The following is a 19,325-nucleotide window of genomic DNA, read 5'->3' as shown; positions in this document are numbered from 1 at the left end:
CTTGCTGGAGTCGAGTCAAAGGGTCTGGTAGATCGCGTGCTAACTTTGGAATTTCCAAACTTGACCAACGTTCTCCAGGGAACGTACACTCTTCTACTTATCGTCAACAGCACATCGCTTGCTCCCGTCAGTTGTACTATCACAATTGCTAAAATAAGCAAGGAGGACAGTGGAGGTAATATTTGTTCAAGACTGTCCTAAATGTATCAATTCAATAATTTAATTCAATTCAAGAAAACTGTATACTATGAATGCAACAAACATATTTTTTGGTTTTTATGGGGGGGCTCGTGTGAAAAATAACATCACATTCAAACACACTCTCAGAACATATAGACACATATGATATACATAACTCTCCAGTTCAAATCAACATCCGAAACCACATTACCATTACGTAAATAGTCAGCGTAACTCGGACGCTATCTACTAATAAAGTATTCTGGAGACACAGCTCGACTGGGAACATGCCATGGCATTGTCAACTACTGCACAGTTGTCACGTCTAGACCAAAACTGTGCTTAATATACTGGCTTTGGAACGTTTAAGTTGTGTTTGTTTACTTTAAAAATGTCTTGTGCAAAGCTGACACGCTTAGAAAAAATCTGTGCTTAATATACTGGCTTTGGAACGTTTAAGTTGTGTTTGTTTACTTTAAAAACGCGTTGTTCTCAAGACGAAATACGATGTTAACTTGATTTATTGTCTTACAAATGTGGTCTTATTTCGACGTGCAGCAGCAGAAAGCGAATCTGGCAAATCAAACCATCTCATCACAACAATTGTGCCAACAGTTCTGTCGATCGCCTGCCTTGCGTTCGTCATCCTCTACCTGTTGCGTAAAAAAGGGTAAGTTAGGTTGCTCGGGAGAGGCATTGAGCAAAACGAAGAAAACGTTAGTTTAAAGTCTCAACTAGCATGCAAGGGAAAGACTGTGTCAGAGCTATCCATTTGTCTCGGACATAATAATTGTGTAATTTCAAAATTTAATAAAAAGGCTCACACAAGATGGAGCTGTATTCAGTCTCTTACAACTGGCCTTCAGCTAGCTCTTACTTCTATCCCCTCAAATGATATCTTTGCAGACGCCTCACATGTCCGTTTGGCAGAGGGAACACCAACGAAGCTGCACTAAATGCCAACCCTTCCACAGAAGCTTTTTCAACGACTACAAACACAAGGTGTGGCGTCAGAGATGAAGCCGACAATCCAGATATCGACACCAGCCCCCTGCGTCGTGTGGGGTCAATCAAAAAAGTCTTTGATCCCAGGAATGATGAAGGCTCAGCCTTGGTGCAGACAGATAACGTCTCTACGTCCCCAAATGACAGGTATATTTGGGCCCTAATGACAAAGATACTTCTTGTTCTTGTTCTTGTTCTTGTTGTTCTTCTTGTTCTTGTTCTTGTTCTTGTTCTTCTTCTTCTGCGTTCATGGGCTGAAACTCCCACGTACACTCGTGTTTTTGCACGAGTGGAGTTTTATGTGTATGACCGTTTTTACACCGCCATTTAGGCAGCCATACACCGCTTTCGGAGGAAGCATGCGAGGTATTTTCGTGATTCTATAACCCACCGAACTTTGACATGGATTACGGGATTTTGTCCGTGCGCACTTGGTCTTGTGCTTGCGTGTACACACAAAGGGAGATAAGGCACTAGCAGGTCTGCACATAGACAAGGATACAATAACAGAAGGTTTCTTTTAATGTGAGGTGTCCCCTCATCGGAGGGACCTTGATTGTAACTTAAAGAAATTACTCACCGTAATGGGACAATTTAAATATTGCCTTCTTTTGAATTTTGTTAGAAAGGTTGTTGTTGTTGTTGTTGTTGTTGTTGTTGTTGTTGTTGTTGTTGTTGTTGATGGCCAAATTTGTAATGTTTAACTCGCCAGCCGAACGAGTAACTTCAAGAAAGTCACTAGCCCGACCGAATTTTCGCTGGCCCGGTACGTACCACAGTTTATATGGCTTTGCAACTCGATAGTTCAATCAAACGTGTTGCATTTGACCAACATTTTCACCGGCCAGCCGGGCGAGTTCTACTAGCCCGGCGGATCTGTTACTCGCCCCTGGCGACTGGGCGGACGATTTGGCCCTCCCTAGGTTTCATTTCAAATTGCAATTATGTCGACCTCAACATGCGTTTGTTCATTGAACGATTTTAGAGTACTGCAATATTGTACTTGTAACTTGTTTCAGGGAATCTGGAGGAATGACTTCGGGTTCCGAATTCGATGTGGCCTGAGAACTAAATGGTTTCATTGCTGGATTGTAACATTGCAGCCAAAGGGTTGTCTTAAATCTCATGTCCTGCAAAAGAATGGTAGTAAGTGTAAGCCATGCTCAACTACCCAGCTAGCAAGCTTTCGTCGGCCGACTGACGATTTCAGTCGGGTGACGTCGTCAAATGTCGTGTGTCGACGTCCGTTGTCGCGCCGATATAGTTTGCCTGTGTGTAAAACTCGGCAAATGTACGTAATAAACCCCGACATCGGCCCGACGCAATGTTGCTGTCGATAAAAATATGCAGAGTTACGGGAGATAACAACTTGAATTTATTATCATTAATTTAACATTTGTTACGTCCCCTGTTCAAGCGTCGGGAACGGCGTGACATGACTCTGCAAATGCGAAACTAAATTATTCATATTTGTTGACTTTTTCACATAGGAGTAGGATAATTAATTGTAAGTTTTGTTTGTATATTTGCAATCAAATACAGCATGAGCTCAAACCATGAGTTTTACATTTTAAAAATACGCCATCATATATACTTGAAATACTCTTATAGCTTTCCTTACGGTACAAACAAGATTGAGTGTGAACATGGCCGGCTAGCTGCTACTTTCCCGCGTGACCGAAGTTTATTTGTTTTCTTAGTTCAAGTTAATATCGAAAGAAGAGACATTCTTGCGAATGTTGTACAGCACATTGATGATATGTTATCCGAGACGAATGTCGCCTCGGGATCTCAATCTGAGTGCTGGTCCCAGTGCCACGTGGTGGCGGTGATAGTTGACAAGTTAAAATTGTGTAGCCAAGGACGGATGGAAACCTACAGGTGTGTTCAAGCTGTTAACGTCAACTCGAGGTCAACCGACGGATCCAGCGAGTAAGTGATTTTGGTTTTTCTTGCTTTAATGTTAGTTTTGCTGTTATACAGTGGGGGGGGGGGGGGGGGGGAGTACATACTGCTGTAACTGTATATATGTAGATGTAGGTGTTTTGTCCTGTTACCGTGGGGGGGGGGGGGGGGGTGGAGTACATACTCATGGTACTGCTGAATCTGTAGCTGTAAGTGTGGTTTGCACTGTTACACTTGGGGGGTGGGGTGTATGTATACTGATGTATCTGTAGCTGTAGGTGTGTGTATTGCATTGTAACACTTGGGGGGGGGGGTACATACTGATCTATCTGTAGCTGGTGGTGTGTTTTGCACTGATGCACACTTGGGGGGGGGGGGGGTGTACATACTGCTGAATCTGTAGCTGTAGGTGTGTTTTGCACAGTAACACTGGGGAGGGGGGGGGGGGGGCGTACATACTGCTGAATCTGTAGCTGGAGGTGTGTTTTGTACTGTTACACTTGGGGGGGGGGGGGGGGGGGGGGCGGTTGTACATACTGATGTATCTGTAGCTGTAGGTGTGTTATGTACTGTTACAGTAGGGGGGGAGGGGGGTTGACCATACTGCTGTATATGTAGCTGTAGGTGTGTTTTGCACACAGGGGGGGGGGGGGGGGGTGTTGAACATGTACTGCTGTATCTGTAGCTCTAAGTGTGTTTTGCACTCTACACGGGGGAAGGCGGTGGAGTGTTGTACATACTGCTGTAGGGAAGTTTTGTACTGTTACATTGGTGGCAGCGGGGGGAGGGGGGGTGTACATAATTCTGAATCTGTAGCTGTAAATGAGTTCTGTACTGTTGCAGTGGGGGGGGGGGGGGGGGGTTGTAGCATACTGCTGTATCTCATAATCTGTAGCTGTAGGTGTGTTTTGCACTGTTACACGGGGGGGGGGGGGGGGAGGGGGGTTGAACACACTGCTGTATCTGTAGCAGTAGGTGCGATTTGAGCTGTTACAGTTGGGAGGGGGGGGGGGGGGGGGTGTACATACTGCTGTAGCTGTAGGTGTTTTTTACACTGTTACACTTGGATTGGGGGAGGGTTGTACACACTGCTGTATCTGTAGGTTTGTTTTCAACTGTAACACTGGGGGGAGGGGGGGGGGGGGGTTGTACTGCTGTAGCTGTAAGTGAATTTTGCACTGTTACATTTGGGGGGGGGGGGGGGGTGGTACATACTGCTGTATCTGTAGCTGCATGATATACTGCTGTAGCTGTACGGGGAGGGGGGGGTACATACTGCTGTAGCTGTTAGTGATTTTTGACTCACATGCGAAGCAAAAGTGAGTCTATGTACTCACCCGAGTCGTCCGTCCGGACGTCCGGAAAACTTTAACGTTGGATATTTCTTGGACACTATTCAGTCTATCAGTACCAAATTTGGCAAGATGGTGTATGATGACAAGGCCCCAAAAAACATACATAGCATCTTGACCTTGCTTCAAGGTCAAGGTCGCAGGGGCCATAAATGTGTTCTAAAAAACAGCTATTTTTCACATTTTCTCTGAAGTTTTTGAGATTGAATACCTCACCTATATATGATATATAGGGCAAAGTAAGCCCCATCTTTTGATACCAGTTTGGTTTACCTTGCTTCAAGGTCACAGGAGCTCTTCAAAGTTGGATTGTATACATATTTTGAAGTGACCTTGACCCTGAACTATGAAAGATAACTGTTTCAAACTTAAAAATTATGTGTGGCACATGTTATGCTTTCATCATGAGACACATTTGGTCACATATGATCAAGGTCAAGGTCACTTTGACCCTTATGAAATGTGACCAAAATAAGGTAGTGAACCACTAAAAGTGACCATATCTCATGGTAGAAAGAGCCAATAAGCACCATTGTACTTCCTATGTCTTGAATTAACAGCTTTGTGTTGCATGACCTTGGATGACCTTGACCTTGGGTCAAGGTCACATGTATTTTGGTAGAAAAAATGTGTAAAGCAGTTCTTAGTATATGATGTCATTGCTAGGTTTAGTTGTTTGACCTTGACCCTGAAGGCCAAGGTCATGTAAAGGTCAAGCATGTGAGTCGTATGGGCTTTGCCCTTCTTGTTTATACTGCTGTAGCTGTACGGGGAGGGGGGGTATACTGCTGTAGCTGTTACAACTTAGTGGTTTTTGCACTGTTACAGGGGGGGGGGGGGGTGGAGTACATACTGCTGAATCTGTAGCTGTAAGTGTGGTTTGCACTGTTACACTTGGGGGGTGGGGTGTACATACTGATGTATCTGTAGCTGTAGGTATTGCATTGTAACACTTGGGAGGGGGGGGTACATACTGATCTATCTGTAGCTGTAGGCGTGTTTTGTACTGTTACACTTGGGGGGGGGGGGGCGGTTTGTACATACTGATGTAGCTGTAGGTGTGTTATGTACTGTTACAGTAGGCGGGGAGGGGGGGGGGGGTTGAACATACTGCTGTATCTGTAGGTCTAGGTGTGTTTTGCACTCTACACGGGGGAAGGCGTTTGAGTGTTGTACCCCAGCCAGCAATACATTAGCGGCCGATAATCGGCCGAACACCCTTCAAAAAGTCGGGCCGGTGACGTCAAAACATACGACGCGGGTGTTGGCCCGACTAACTTTTGCAAAGAGGCAACGAGGCGGCCGAACACCTGCACTATGGCGGCACGCATCCGGTCCGATGTTAATCGGCCCGATGACTTGTTTGACCTGCGGTCCGACACCTTATGCCGACATCGGGAAGATATCGATTTCAGCGGGAAGACATCGGGACGATGTCGGCATAAGGTGTCGGGCCGCAGGTCCAACAAGCCATCGGGCCGATTAACATCGGACCGGATGCGTGCCGCCATAGTACAGGTGTTCGGCCGCCTGTCGGCCTCCTCGTTGCCTCTTTGCAAAAGTTAGTCGGGCCAACACCCGCGTCGTATCTTTTGACGTCACCTGCCCGACTTTTTGAAGGGTGTTCGGCCGACTATCGGCCGCTAATGTCTTGCTGGCTGGGTAATGGATGCTTAGTACATGTTCTCAGTTTGCATACATATACTTCCAATGTGTGCTGTAGTCAGTAAGGCTTCAGGTTTACTATATGACGCAAAAGGGTTTGCATAATATCGAAACATGTGATATGTATTTTTGCGCCACAAAAAAGAAACACGTGTTTAAAATATCGCATTTCGCAAGAAACAAGTCAAAGACCACGACTTGTATTATTTCACCAAGTACTCTTGTAGTTGTCTCACATTTTGCTATGCCATGGCAAAACTTACAGAGGAGTTACTTTACTCATTTTTGATCGACGTTTGAGAATGTCCCCTCTAACTGTTCCATTTGCTAACTTGATCACAAGTTATCTACACATGGTACCGTTGAATCAAATACGTATGTTATTTGGAGTTTTGTACAAAATCCTTCCTTTTTTATTTTGATAAATTATTCAACGTATCAAAATATCCGAAAAATGATTAAAAACAAAGAAAAGTTATTCCACGTCGTCGTGGAAAAAGTAGTTTGTGTTGTGTACAAATCGGCAAGCGTACTAATTGTTACATATGTGGGTTTTTTTTTACACTGTTGTTGCTGTTGTTGTTGCTGATTTTTCTTGACTGCAATTTGAATCTGAGCTATTATTTGCTTGAAGCATCTGTCGTTGTTTTTATTTGATTGGTTTATGTTTATTATGATCTAAATTCCATTTTCATTTATTAACCAACTTTCTCACCTGTAAAGGCTTATAGATCAGCCTGTGCAATTACCAGTATTTTAAAGATGTATAAATACTGATACAGAGTTGTACGGTATATACTGTAACGCCTGAGTGCAATACGAACTTGATATTGTATTTACTGTTGATGCAGTACGTTTAGATCATCTTGTGATTGATTGCCGTAGTGTCATGCAGTTTGACGTACATCTATGATACTGTGTGAAGAATAAATGTGTATAACTATCTTTTGGTTCCTCCTTTCCCTAAACAGATCCAATGATATATGTGTATTTTCAGTTTGCCTTTTTATTGTCTGTATATTTCAAAGTATTGTAGATGTGAATGATGTCCTGCAAATTGCATTGTCGAATTTAAAGCGGAACTGTGTATGACGGAAAACCCAACTTTTAATCCATGGTGCATGTCAAAGCTTTCTGACCGATATGTTAAAACATGTTAATAATCATTCAGTATATGTATAGTTTGTCAAAGTGTATAAAAGTGTTTGTCAAAGTTTCCAAATAATAATGTGCCTGTTCTTTCTGTCTCTCTGTGTTTGTTTGTTTGTCTGTCTGTCTGTCTGTCTGACTCTCTGTATGTCTGTCTCTTTCTCTGTCTCTCTGTCTCTGTCTCTGTCACACAAACACACACACACAAACAGCTACGCACAAACACACATACACACACACACAAACACACACACACAACCGACGAGTAAGGTTGCTTTAATGTGTTTAAGGTCCAGACAGGATTTTAATGTGCCTTAAAATCGACCAATTATTGAAATGAAACAATAAAAACAGTACTATTTTATCAATTCGCCATGCAAGCTAAACAATTGTTGGTCATATGATCTGCTGTAAAATGTACGCAACTGAATTTTCCACACGATGTTGTTTAGAAAAAAACGAGGACCTAGATACAACGCTAACAGTGCAGGGGAGACAATTTATTGCTTCTGTTCTTATCATCATGAAATTGTCTTCCCAGTAAGTAACAACGGGCTTGCAGGGTATGGCTCACACTCACACCACAGCTTGACAGCTAAACAGTTTGTGAACACTGTTTTTATACAGTTAAGTTAACAATTACAGCTTTGTATTCCATGTTTATTATTTGTTACGAAGTAATTATAGTAAAATAGTCTTCTGTTTCTTATTTGTTCGACCCTCTTAGGATTATGGAGTTTTTTGCACTGCCTTTTATAGTTAACTAAACTTTTGTATTTGAAATAGCCCATTGCAGTTGGTGTAGGCCTTAAGCTTATTTTAATCGTTTGTCCAGTATTTAATTTAATTCTCTATTTTTGTATGAACTCAAATGTTTTTTTTTGTTTTGGTTTAAACATAAGTTTATTTTAACAAAGGTTACAATCATGACATGGATACAAAGTTCACAGAAACAGCAACAAGCTAGAAGCTTATAGTGGTGTTCCTGCAACTCAAATGTTTAGTGCTCTTAGTATGTCTTGCTAGGCTAAGTTCTATTTAATCAGAGTATGTCTGCGTGTGCTTATACCTAGTGATATTGAAAAGCGCATAGTGCTTTTAGTTATGCGCTATAGAAATCTCCTTAATAAATAAATAAATAAAAGTTCTGTTTCAGCAGCAAACTTGCTTAGACTGACATGGGATGGAATTAACTTCTGCCCGACAGCATATCTCGAAATAAATAAATGGAAAACAAAGACCAAGGAGTTAAATCCCATTGCTGATTGACAAAATGTCTTTCTATACTGTAAAACCTGCCATATTGCGACTAATTAACCTTCGCCGGACGTTGTGGGTTCATATGGAACCAGAAGTGTCTTTAAATGCCGATATTTCATTAACTGTTTGGAATGTTTCTATGCAATTTAAAACAAAAATGCTTCAGGCACCCACACTACTTTCCTTTCTGAAAATTATATTAAACTAGGTAAACACAAAAATAAAAAAGCAACAGGTCAATTGCGATACTTGTCACTGTAAAACAGATGTGGGTCCAAGTTAACCCACACCGTCGGTGAAGGGGTATATGCACGTTTTTGCTTCTTTGAGAATGATGGGTCTACACGGACCCACACCGTCTTCGGCGTGTAGTCAAAGGCGCAGTCTGGTGAAGGTTAAGATGTTTTGTTCGTGCCGACAAAGACATGATTGTCAAAGAAAGACACAAACAAAAATAACTGCAGCGCAGTTATTTGTCTTGTTGTTCGTTGCTTTGATGGAGGCAGGGGCCGATCACGTCATTTTTAGGGGGAGGTTCCCACATTTCTTTTAGGGACAATTGGACGACGCGAAGCGTTTAGTTGAGGGGGCAAAGGGCTCCCTCGAAACATGTTCATAAAAACAAGGACAACGGAGCAATCTGGTGCAATCTGAGCCAAGAAACTTTCACTTATACAGCTTCCAAAAAGTAAATTTAAGAAGTAAAATGTGGATCAAAACAAGGACAATTGATTGATCTGGTGCAACCTGAGCCAACAAATTACCCAACTACTTTCCACAACCGTCACTTAGAAGACAAATGCCGGCCCCTCGGGGGGGCGGGGGGGGGGGGGGGCGGGGTCCGGGGGTAATTTTGATAAAAAATGAAGGAAAATGGAGCAATCTGGTGCACTCTGAACCATCAGTTTCTTTTATTCTCAATTGTATTTTATGTTTTATTTACACAAACAAAATAGGCTGGGGGGGGGGGGGGGGCGGAAACCCCGGAAATCCCCCCTGGATCCGCCCCTGGGAGGTATAGATGTCCAGCTCAAGTGAGCGTCGTGTACGTGTTTTCCTCGCAGCTCTGCTCCATGGTGAAAGGTACCAAGTACAGGCCTGCACATACAATCACATTTATTTTGAATGCTTGTCATAACGTCTGCTTCTTATCACGGCTAGATCTAAGCAATGAAGAGTAAACGACCAATGAAAATATTTGTTTTGCTGGCATATTTGGAGACTCATCTAGCAATTCACAAAGCTGCTTTTATGTTCATTTACGTGCAATATCATTACCCGGGCGAAGTGCTGTCTGGCTTTTTGTCTTTTGTTTTGAACTGGTTTGGTAACGGACACCTGAGAAGGGACAAGGGACCCCTTATCATTAACATTGGGGGTCCCGGGGCCCTCTAGGTGGAGCGACTGTTTGAAGACCTGTCCCACTCAGCACACTTGTGGTGTATGTGCAAGTGGGAGGATCGTTTAATCCCATATGAAAGTGTGGTGAAATATTCAGTAATTTTAAAGAGGGTTTACACGGACAAGAACGTATCTCCAAGGAACAAGAACCGGTTCACAACCCAGTGCCAGTGGTTTACAGTCAATCGACCAATCCATTTATTCATCCATCCTTCAACCAATCCATCATCCATGTTTGTATTAATCCATCCATCAATCCATCCATTATTTCACCCATCCATTCGTTAATCAATGTATCCATCAATCCATTCATTAATTCACCCATCCAGCAAGCCATCCATCCGTTAATCAATACATCCATCGATTAATCCATCCATTATTTCATCCATACATTATTTAACCAATCCCTTCATTCATTCAATAATCCAAGCATCCATCCATCCATCCATCCATCCATCCATCCATCCATCCATGTACATACTGTTGTCGAAAGCTCCACGCGGAATTGGCAGTTCTTCATACTCGTTTGACGTCGACGAAAGGCACCTTTCCCTCGCCCCATCCCGCCCTGATCTCAACACAGCAGTGTTATCAGCCACGTCGATAGGCAGAGGAGGGAGAGATTCTTGCGGTGATCTTTTTGCTGAACAATAAAGTGAGCGTTTCAAATATAATGTCAATGAGAATGATTCGTTCGTGCTAAACATGGATTTTGATGAAATACAAGAAAATAGGTTGCGTATGTGAAATATCTTCGCTCAATTATTTTGTTTGGAAATGTATATCCTGGAACGAAAAACTCTTGTTTCGTGAACCAAATTTCAACAGAACGATCTGAAAGGTGATTTACTATTAAACTATAAAAGCGTCTCTCTGTCTCTCTCTTTATCTCTCCTACTTTAACACTCATACGCACGTATTCATGCATGCATACACAAGCACACACACACACACATACACACACACACACACACTCACACACACACACACGTGCACGCACGCACACACACACGCACAGACAGAGAAACACACACACTCAGACACACACACACACACGCGCGCGTGCGCGCGCACACACACAATGAACAATTCGTGGTTATCACGCTTCACACAAAAGGAAACATATACAAATAATAATAATCTTTATCAAAACAGCAAAAAAAGACGCATGGAAGAGGTAGGAAGGAATGAAACCTACCGCACCAAAACAAGCTTTAAATATAATGTGCCCCTTGTGCAACATATTCAAAATAAGTATCATAAGAAAAACAGTTACGGTGTTTATGAAAATGTGTTTGTATAGTTCCACTCTATCACTGATTGGCATACCACCAATATATCCTGTTCAGAGATGACAGACACCTGAACCATAGCATGCCTATAGACTAACAAACAACATTGTGATTAGTGCTATGTACACATAGGAAAAAAATTGGCATTTTAGTAGCAATTAAACTATATAATGTTTCCACAACAAAACTCGCGCAGAGATGCTTAAAAACCGGCAGCAGACACTTGGCAGGAAGATACCCAGTGTCTGCATTTTAAGGCCGGTGTCGATGGTCAAGATCTGTGTAGCCCAAGTTGTCGAGAGCTCTGAACAGCGACCTGTTTCCAGGTTTTTTTTCCTGTTTGTGATGGCTGTTTAAATATAAGAACGTGTGTGGAGCGTATGCGTGGGGAATACGCCCCACCTGCCAGTTATGCATGCATGCCTTGTCAAGAAACAGGAAGATTTTCTTGAGATGATGTCAGTGGATATACATGTGCCAACTATCCTTACACGGATCAGAACACGAGATACAGACGATGCTTTATTTTGCCGCTGTTGAGCGCCAGGGCTGGTGGACACGTGACACATCAGCTGTAGACTTAGCTTGGTGTGGTAACTCGGGCGCAGTGGCGTGGTGGTAAGACGTCGGCCTCCTAATCGGGAGGTCGTGAGTTCGAATCCCGGTCGCTGCCGCCTGGTGGAGATTTTTCCGATCTCCCAGGTCAACTTATGTGCAGACCTGCTAGTGATTTAAACCCCTTCGTGTGTACACGCAAGCACAAGACCAAGTGCGCACGGAAAAGATCCTGTAATCCATGTCGGAGTTCGGTGGGTTATGCAAACACGAAAATACCCAGCATGCCTACTCAACAAAAGCGGAGTGAGCTGACTATGCTCTCAGAGTATAGTGTGGGGAACCCAAATGGGCAAACAAGCTCACACGTAACCAGAACATTCTGGAACGCTGAAGAAGAAGAAGAAGGTGTGGTAACGATGTGTGTTTAGTGAAGGCAGTGAACCATGAGCAGGAAATCTCTACTTGCTCTGCTGAGGTCAGCATGGCTGGCAACTTACCAAAGTACACCCCTCCCCCACCTCCAACTCCCCACATACATACTGTATAATGTGTGTGCATGTGTGTGTGTGTATGTGTGTGTGTGCGTGTATGTGTGTGTGTGTGTGTGTGTGCGTGCGAAAGCGTGCGTGTATGTGTGTGTGTGTATGTGTGTATGTGTGTGCATGTGTGTGTGTGTGTGTCGTTGTGTGTGCGTGTGTGTGTGTTTGTGTGTGTGTGTGTGTGTGTGTGTGTATGTGTGTGTATGTGTGTGTGTATGTGTATGTGTATGTGTTATTTGATCTCCCGGACGCTAGCAGATGAAAGTCATCAATGGTGTTTAGAGTAAACTCGACTTTGATCAGCGGCATCCTGCAGGACATGTTAAACGGAAGTATCATAACTTTGTGATCACAAACTCATCTTTGCTTTGACTTACACGTGTCCTGCTTTGGCTGTTGCACAAGTGTACGCGAAATAAGTGCACCTCTTGATTGGGCTTTTGTTAATTTGTTTTCTACAATTCCGCTTAAAAATGAATTAAATCACACGAAATAAAAATGTTCACTAATTTGTGGACACATCACTTAATAATTGCCTGATCCATGAACTGTTGGATTTGAGTCTAACCAGTACTCTTGTATATACTGTTCAAAAAAAGAAACGCATAGCTTGTAATATTTGGTTAATTTAGTTATATGGCTACAAGGATATTCACCAAACTGCAGAAAATGTTTATCTGGTCGTCGACCTTTCGTCCATTGCCACAAGTGAGCTCTGCACGTGACGCATGCGTTATCAGTGGCTACAATGTCAAAATTGCTCATTTGGCATGACCACTCGTCATGCTTCAGTGTAATCTCGTGAAACTCGGGGAATATTGAGCTCTCACCATGTCTTCCAAAACCCATAAAAGCGGATTGTTCGCCACAAAGAAATCAGACGACAATTCAGCGACGAAAGATGGCCCGATTGAGCAGAGAAGACCGCCAAATTGCATTGGGTCGTTTACAAGCAGGCCAAAGTCAAAGTGCAATCGCCAGGCACTTCCACGTGTCCCAGAGCACCATCAGTAGACTGTGGGTCAGGTTTCAAGCCACTGGCTCCGTTGCTGACTTGCCACGAGCGGGAAGACCAAGGGCGACAACTGCTGCTCACGACCGCTTCATACGGCTCCGCCACCTCCGGAATCGTTTCCTGTCGGCCTCATCTTCTGTCCAGGCTCTCCCCGGGCCACACCGATTATCGGACCAGACCGTGCGGAACCGCCTGCATGAAGCTGGTTTGAGAGCTCGCAGACCTCACAGAGGAGCTGTCCTCACCCGCCGCCATCGCCAGAACCGAGTGCAGTGGGGCAACCAGCACCTTCGCTGGACCGTCCGGAATCACTGGAGACACGTGTGGTTCAGCGATACGTGGAGGAAATTCTGCGCCCACACGCCCTTCCTCTTCTGGCTGACCAGGATGCCATATTCCAGCAGGACAACGCTCGCCCGCACACAGCACGACTCACCACCCAGTTCCTCACCGACCACCATGTCCAGGTGCTTCCCTGGCCATCCATGTCGCCAGACATGAACCCGATAGAACACCTCTGGGATGAATTGGACAGACGTGTGCGCAGGCGAGAAGAAGCGCCGGCAAATCACCGCGATCTATTGCAGGCACTTCAGGAGGAGTGGGACACCATCCCACAACAAGATATCCGGCATCTGATCCAGTCCATGCCCAGAAGGTGCCGGGCAGTTGTTGCTGCTCAAGGCAGTCACACCCCCTACTGACTTGACAGCCTCGGCACCCAATCGTATTGATTGACTGATTGATTTGAAGATGCAAATGAACTGTGTGTGCATTCAACTGTGTCCATACCAAATTTCAAACAAATAATCTAAATATTGGATTTTCTGTTAATTTTTTCGAAAAATAAAACAAATTTGGCAAGTAGCAACTATGCGTTTCTTTTTTTGAACAGTATATATTAGTGAGAGAATAACTGGCTGACTATAAACCAATGAGATTTTGAGTGCATGAACATTGAAGAGTATGTTTAATTTTACCTGGAACAAGAGCGTATTTCGACAATACATTGGTAGCTGCCCTATGTTGGGATTTATTTTGATGTGTTTTGAAAACAATAGTGTGCAGTACTGTTGCTTACATATCATTCAACTCCATGCAAAGAAGGACACGCACACAGGATAAATATATATATAACTAGATGATTACCCGCTTCGCCGGGAAGAAGTAGAGCCGAATACACGGCCGTCGCCGGGGACCCGGCTTTGCCGGGTGTACGCCGGCATCGCCGGCGCACGAAGGAAAGGAGATCTAAAAATAGTAACGTGCAGTGACCTTCTAAATATAGTAACGTACAAACGGGAATATCGATTGACGCCGGCGCACGAAGGAAGGGAGATCTAAAAATAGTAACGTGCAGTGAAAAACGAAAATCGGTTCAGCGCTGCGCGCTGAGAGCACGTGTTGAAATATCTCATCGATGAGGTTGTGTCCGGGGTCTCTGTCAATAAGCCCACCAAATTTGAAGCAGATCCATCGAGAACTTTGGCCGTGCATGGCGATCAATCACACACACACACACACACATACATACACACAGACACAAGTCGTATATATATATATATAGATAGATGTATATATTTGTTCTAATTTGTTCTAAACACTGTGTTCCATATGTTGGACTGTAGTGTGAACAAACAATGCATATAACACTTAAATCATTTACCCTAAACTAACCTCTAACACATCCTCCACCACCCCCTCCAAACCAAATACAAAACAACACACACACAGTACCACGCTTTATTTGTCGATTTGCTTTGTGCTTGCTTGTCAAGTAAACACACTAAACGTGCGCAATGAAGAGTCTCAATCAAACTTTACTAATTCAATATTTTCCTTTTTACATTTAGTCAAGTTTTGACTAAATGCTTTAACATAGAGGGGGAATCGAGACGAGGGTCGTGGTGTATGTGTGTGTGTATGTGTGTGTGTATGTGTGTGTGTGTGTGTGTGTGTGTGTGTGTGTGTGTGTGTGTGTGTGTGTGTGTGTGTGTGTGTGTGTGTGTGTATGCGTGTGTGTGTAGAGCGATTCAGACTAAACTACTAGACCGATCTTAATAAAAATTGACATGAGAGTTCCTGGGAAAAATATCCCCGGACTTTTTTAAAAATATTTTCGATAAATGTCTGTGATGACGTCATATCCGACATTTTGTAAAAGTTGAGGCGGCACTGTCACACCCTCATTGGCTCACGTAAGTGTAGCCTATGCGATGCTAACTTTTGTCTGTCTGTGCGTGCGTGTGTGTGTGCGTGTGTGATAGAAACTTTAACATTTGACTGAACACCGAAATACTAATTTTACCGGGTTATTATCCAAGCAACAGCTTCAAAGTATTGAAGCAATGATCAACATTTCGTCGGCACGTATGTAGATAAAGTGTGTATCCAAAGAAAACGGGTGGTGGTGGGTTTTTGGGGGGATGGGTAAAAACAGGTGACTGGTTTGTGTTGTGTGTGGTATGTAGACCAGGTCAGGGGTCAAGGTTAGGTCAGATCGCGTGAAGCATTGTGGTATAGATTCACTTCTCAGTTCTAACCGAGCTGCATTCGCCGATTCGGGGAAGACGATTTCACATTGTTCGGTTTCGTAGCGGCTCCAGAAAAAATAGATAAAGAAGATACCAAAGGAGATTTCCTACAGGTTGATCTGCACAGCGTGTTTTCAGTGTCTGCGCGAGGAAGCGCTGTCGAAAGGGCAGTGTCGATCTCAGTCACTGTGGCAGTCGTGTCCCCGTAAGTAGGCTACAGACAGACAGATCTAGATCTAGCGTCTCCCACTCTTGCACTGTGTCTATGCTTACTGTGTGTGTGTGTATGTGTGACGGAGTGATTGAGTTTGTGTTACTGTTTGTCGATTTCTTACGGGAGCCTTGAAGGCTTCGCCTCTTGTTTTTCAATAAAATTGATTGAAATTTTGGAAAAGCAATCTTAGACGAAGGCCGGACTTTGGTATTGCATTTCAGCTTTGTGGCTTAAAAATTAATATATGAATTTGGTCATTCATAATCGGAAACTTGTCATTAACATTTTTTTTTAAACGATCCAAAAACAATTTCATCTTATTCTTTGTCATTTTCTGATTCCAAAAACATATACATATATGTTATATTTAGAGTACAAACAAGATCTGAAAATTAAAATATAACAATTTTGATTAAAATTAATTGTCCGAAATCGATTTTAAAACACTTTCATCTTATTCCTTGTCGGTCCCTGATTCCAAAAACATATAGATATGATATGTTTGGATTAAAAACAAACTTAGTACGCTAAAAAGAATAGAGATACAGAAAAGCGTGTTATCCTGCTCAGCGCGACCATTACTGCACTATTCTGGCTTGTCGATTTCACTGCATTTGCCACAAGTGGTGGACTGACGAAACTACGAGTATGCGGTCTTGGTGAAAAATTGCAGTGCGTTCAGTTTCAATCTGTGAGTTCCACAGCTTGACTAAATGTTGTTATTTTGCCTTACGCGACTTGTTCTTTTCTCATCGCAATCGTGTCTGTTTAAAGTGTTAACAGTGAAGCCTCACAGTCTTTGCTCGACCTGAGGTGGGTGGCGTGTAAAAGTGCAGCGGACTCTTATTGGTCAAATATGTTGATTAATGACTTTTCAAAGAGCATGTGACCAACGACATCGCTTTTTAAACGCTATTTATACTTCACTTCACACCTGTGTCGTTTTTTTAACTCCTCCTTAAAAATAGTTTGTTTGCAATGTAAAAACCTAAACCTACAAGCATACCGTTTTGTCAAATCGTGTTCCTACATCTCAAGCCAGTGTACACCAAATATGAAGTAATTCGGTGAATACACGTGGAAGTAATTAGTATTTTAGTGGGCTGCATTTTTGGGGGAGTTACCCTGAAATTCAGTATGTGTGTCTCTCATGCTGAAATTTGATTTTAACCTGATATATTATATGTGAAAAAATTATATAGCAGCTGAGTAAACTTTAATTAAAAAGGCCACAATAATCTATTTCGATGGTGTGAATGATACGCAGTGTGGGTGAACAAGATCAGCTGAAATCTCAAGTCGGTGTGACAGAAAGTGTGTTCCATGGGTTGGCGAACTTTGAGCAGGAAATATCAACTTATTTTACAGAGGTCGGGAAAACAAATGTGGCCATTTGCGTCATGAAATATGTGTTTTATTGAACGTAGATGTAATGTTCCCTATTAAACAAAAATACCTCCCATATGAGTAACAACAATGGGTTTCATGCAGTTATATTTCATGTTTATTCTGAAGAGTCAAGCCAGACAGATAAAAGGTCCGCCTGCCGCGCCGCTTTTTATGGAGAAAAAAACCGAGCACTAATATTCGCCGCCAAGCCTTTTCGTCGCCGCCGCGCCACCAGGCTGGATAATTAAAATGTACATTGTTTCAAACGCACCTCGCGCAGCGATGCTTGTCAACCAGCAAGAACAGAGCATTAAGGTACCCAGTGTCTGCATTGTAAGGCAGTTGAAGACTGTGACATACGTGTGTAGCCCAAGTTGTCGAGAGCTCTAAACAGCGATCCATGTTCAGTTGTGTTCACTATGTGATGGCTGACGACGTGTAAGTAAGTGTGTCAAGCATGTATATGCGGGGTGCTTTCCACGCCATACTTCTGAATTGTATGCATTGTGTGGGCGGGGATGTAGCTCAGTCGGTAGCGCGCTGGATTTGTATCCAGTTGGCCGCTGGCAGCATGAGTTCGTCCCCACGTTCGGCGAGAGATTTATTTCTCAGAGTCAACTTTGTGTGCAGACTTTCCTCGGTGTCAGAACACCCCCGTGTGTACACGCAAGCACAAGACCAAGTGCGCACGAAAAAGATCCTGTAATCCATGTCAGAGTTCGGTGGGTTATAGAAACACGAAAATACCCAGCATGCTTCCTCCGAAAACGGCGTATGACTGCCTAAATGGCGGGGTAAAAAACGGTCATACACGTAAAATCCCACTCGTGCAAAAAACACGAGTGTACGTTGGAGTTTCAGCCCACGAACGAAGAAGAAGAGAAGAAGAAGAGTATGCATTGTCAAGGAGCAGAAATATTATCTTGAGATGATGTTAGACCATACACAAACACCTACTAACCCTACATGGATCAGTATGATCACGACGCGGTCACACTAAGAGAGGATAGAGAAAATAACCGCATCTTGTGAAGTGGGGATAGGAGTCGTGACACACACGGTTTTAAATATTCCTGCCGGTCAACAGTAACTTACAAAATCAACAGCATTTAAAAAGCACCACCCTCACCCCTCTGCATCTCCCCTTCCCCAGTGTGTTTTTGTTGTCATAACACGTTGTCGGATACATTAAAACTACAAGTGTAAAGTAATTTTGCAACATAAACTGTGTGGCGAGTTTGTGGTATACCGTAAGGTACCTCGTACACGCCTAGTAATGAGCGAAGTCCTTTCCCCTACTTTGGCCCAAAGCCGTCGCATAGGGTAGGGTACCTGGCACATTTCCTATCCTTGGAAATCGGATCTGGATAGCAACGCTTAAAAAGGACGAATATTTTATAGACTCATCTGAGATTTAAGATGTCGACTTAAGGGGTTTTAAGAGAGCAAGTGAACAGATCAGTTTTTGAATACACGGTGTCCTTCACAAGGCCGTGTCCTTCATTCTTTTATGATTATAATTGTGATCATTTCTTATAAATCCACGAAGCTAAAGGGGTTCTTTCGTGTTTACCTTCCCGGTTTCATCGTTACTAGGCAGTGGGTTTGATGAATCAATTTCATGAAATGCTACAACTATTTTGTTAAAAAAAATATTCGCAAACAATCATTCACAGTTAATTCAATATCTTCCTTTCCATTCAGTTACATCAAACGTTTCTATAATGTGTTAACACGCCACATGTTCTTTGATCGACCGGACGCTAGCATCTGAAAGGCTACCGTGAATAAGAGTTGATGTGATCTTTGATAAATGACACCCTCAGGGACACGTGATGAACAGTTTCACTTTGTGATCGCTGAGTCA

At 43.1% G+C, this 19,325-nt stretch overlaps 1 protein-coding gene across 1 annotated transcript in view; it reads left to right on the top strand.

Annotated features, from left to right (window-relative positions):
• The window catches only part of LOC138973718 (uncharacterized), a 327,086-nt gene extending 324,737 nt beyond the window's left edge, over nucleotides 1–2,349 (top strand). Inside the window, exons 4-7 of the mRNA XM_070346446.1 lie at nucleotides 1–175; nucleotides 739–850; nucleotides 1,087–1,332; nucleotides 2,205–2,349. The exon at nucleotides 1–175 is cut by the window's left edge and continues 59 nt beyond it. Of these exons, the coding sequence (XP_070202547.1) occupies nucleotides 1–175; nucleotides 739–850; nucleotides 1,087–1,332; nucleotides 2,205–2,250 (579 nt within the window). The 3' untranslated portion in view covers nucleotides 2,251–2,349. The remainder of the gene's footprint in view (nucleotides 176–738; nucleotides 851–1,086; nucleotides 1,333–2,204) is intronic.
• Nucleotides 2,350–19,325: the final 16,976 nt, after the last annotated feature.

The sequence above is a fragment of the Littorina saxatilis genome, linkage group LG8 (assembly GCF_037325665.1).
Source record: "Littorina saxatilis isolate snail1 linkage group LG8, US_GU_Lsax_2.0, whole genome shotgun sequence".
NCBI classification, from domain to species: Eukaryota; Metazoa; Mollusca; class Gastropoda; order Littorinimorpha; family Littorinidae; genus Littorina; species Littorina saxatilis.
This window is presented reverse-complemented; position numbering and strand designations above follow the sequence as displayed.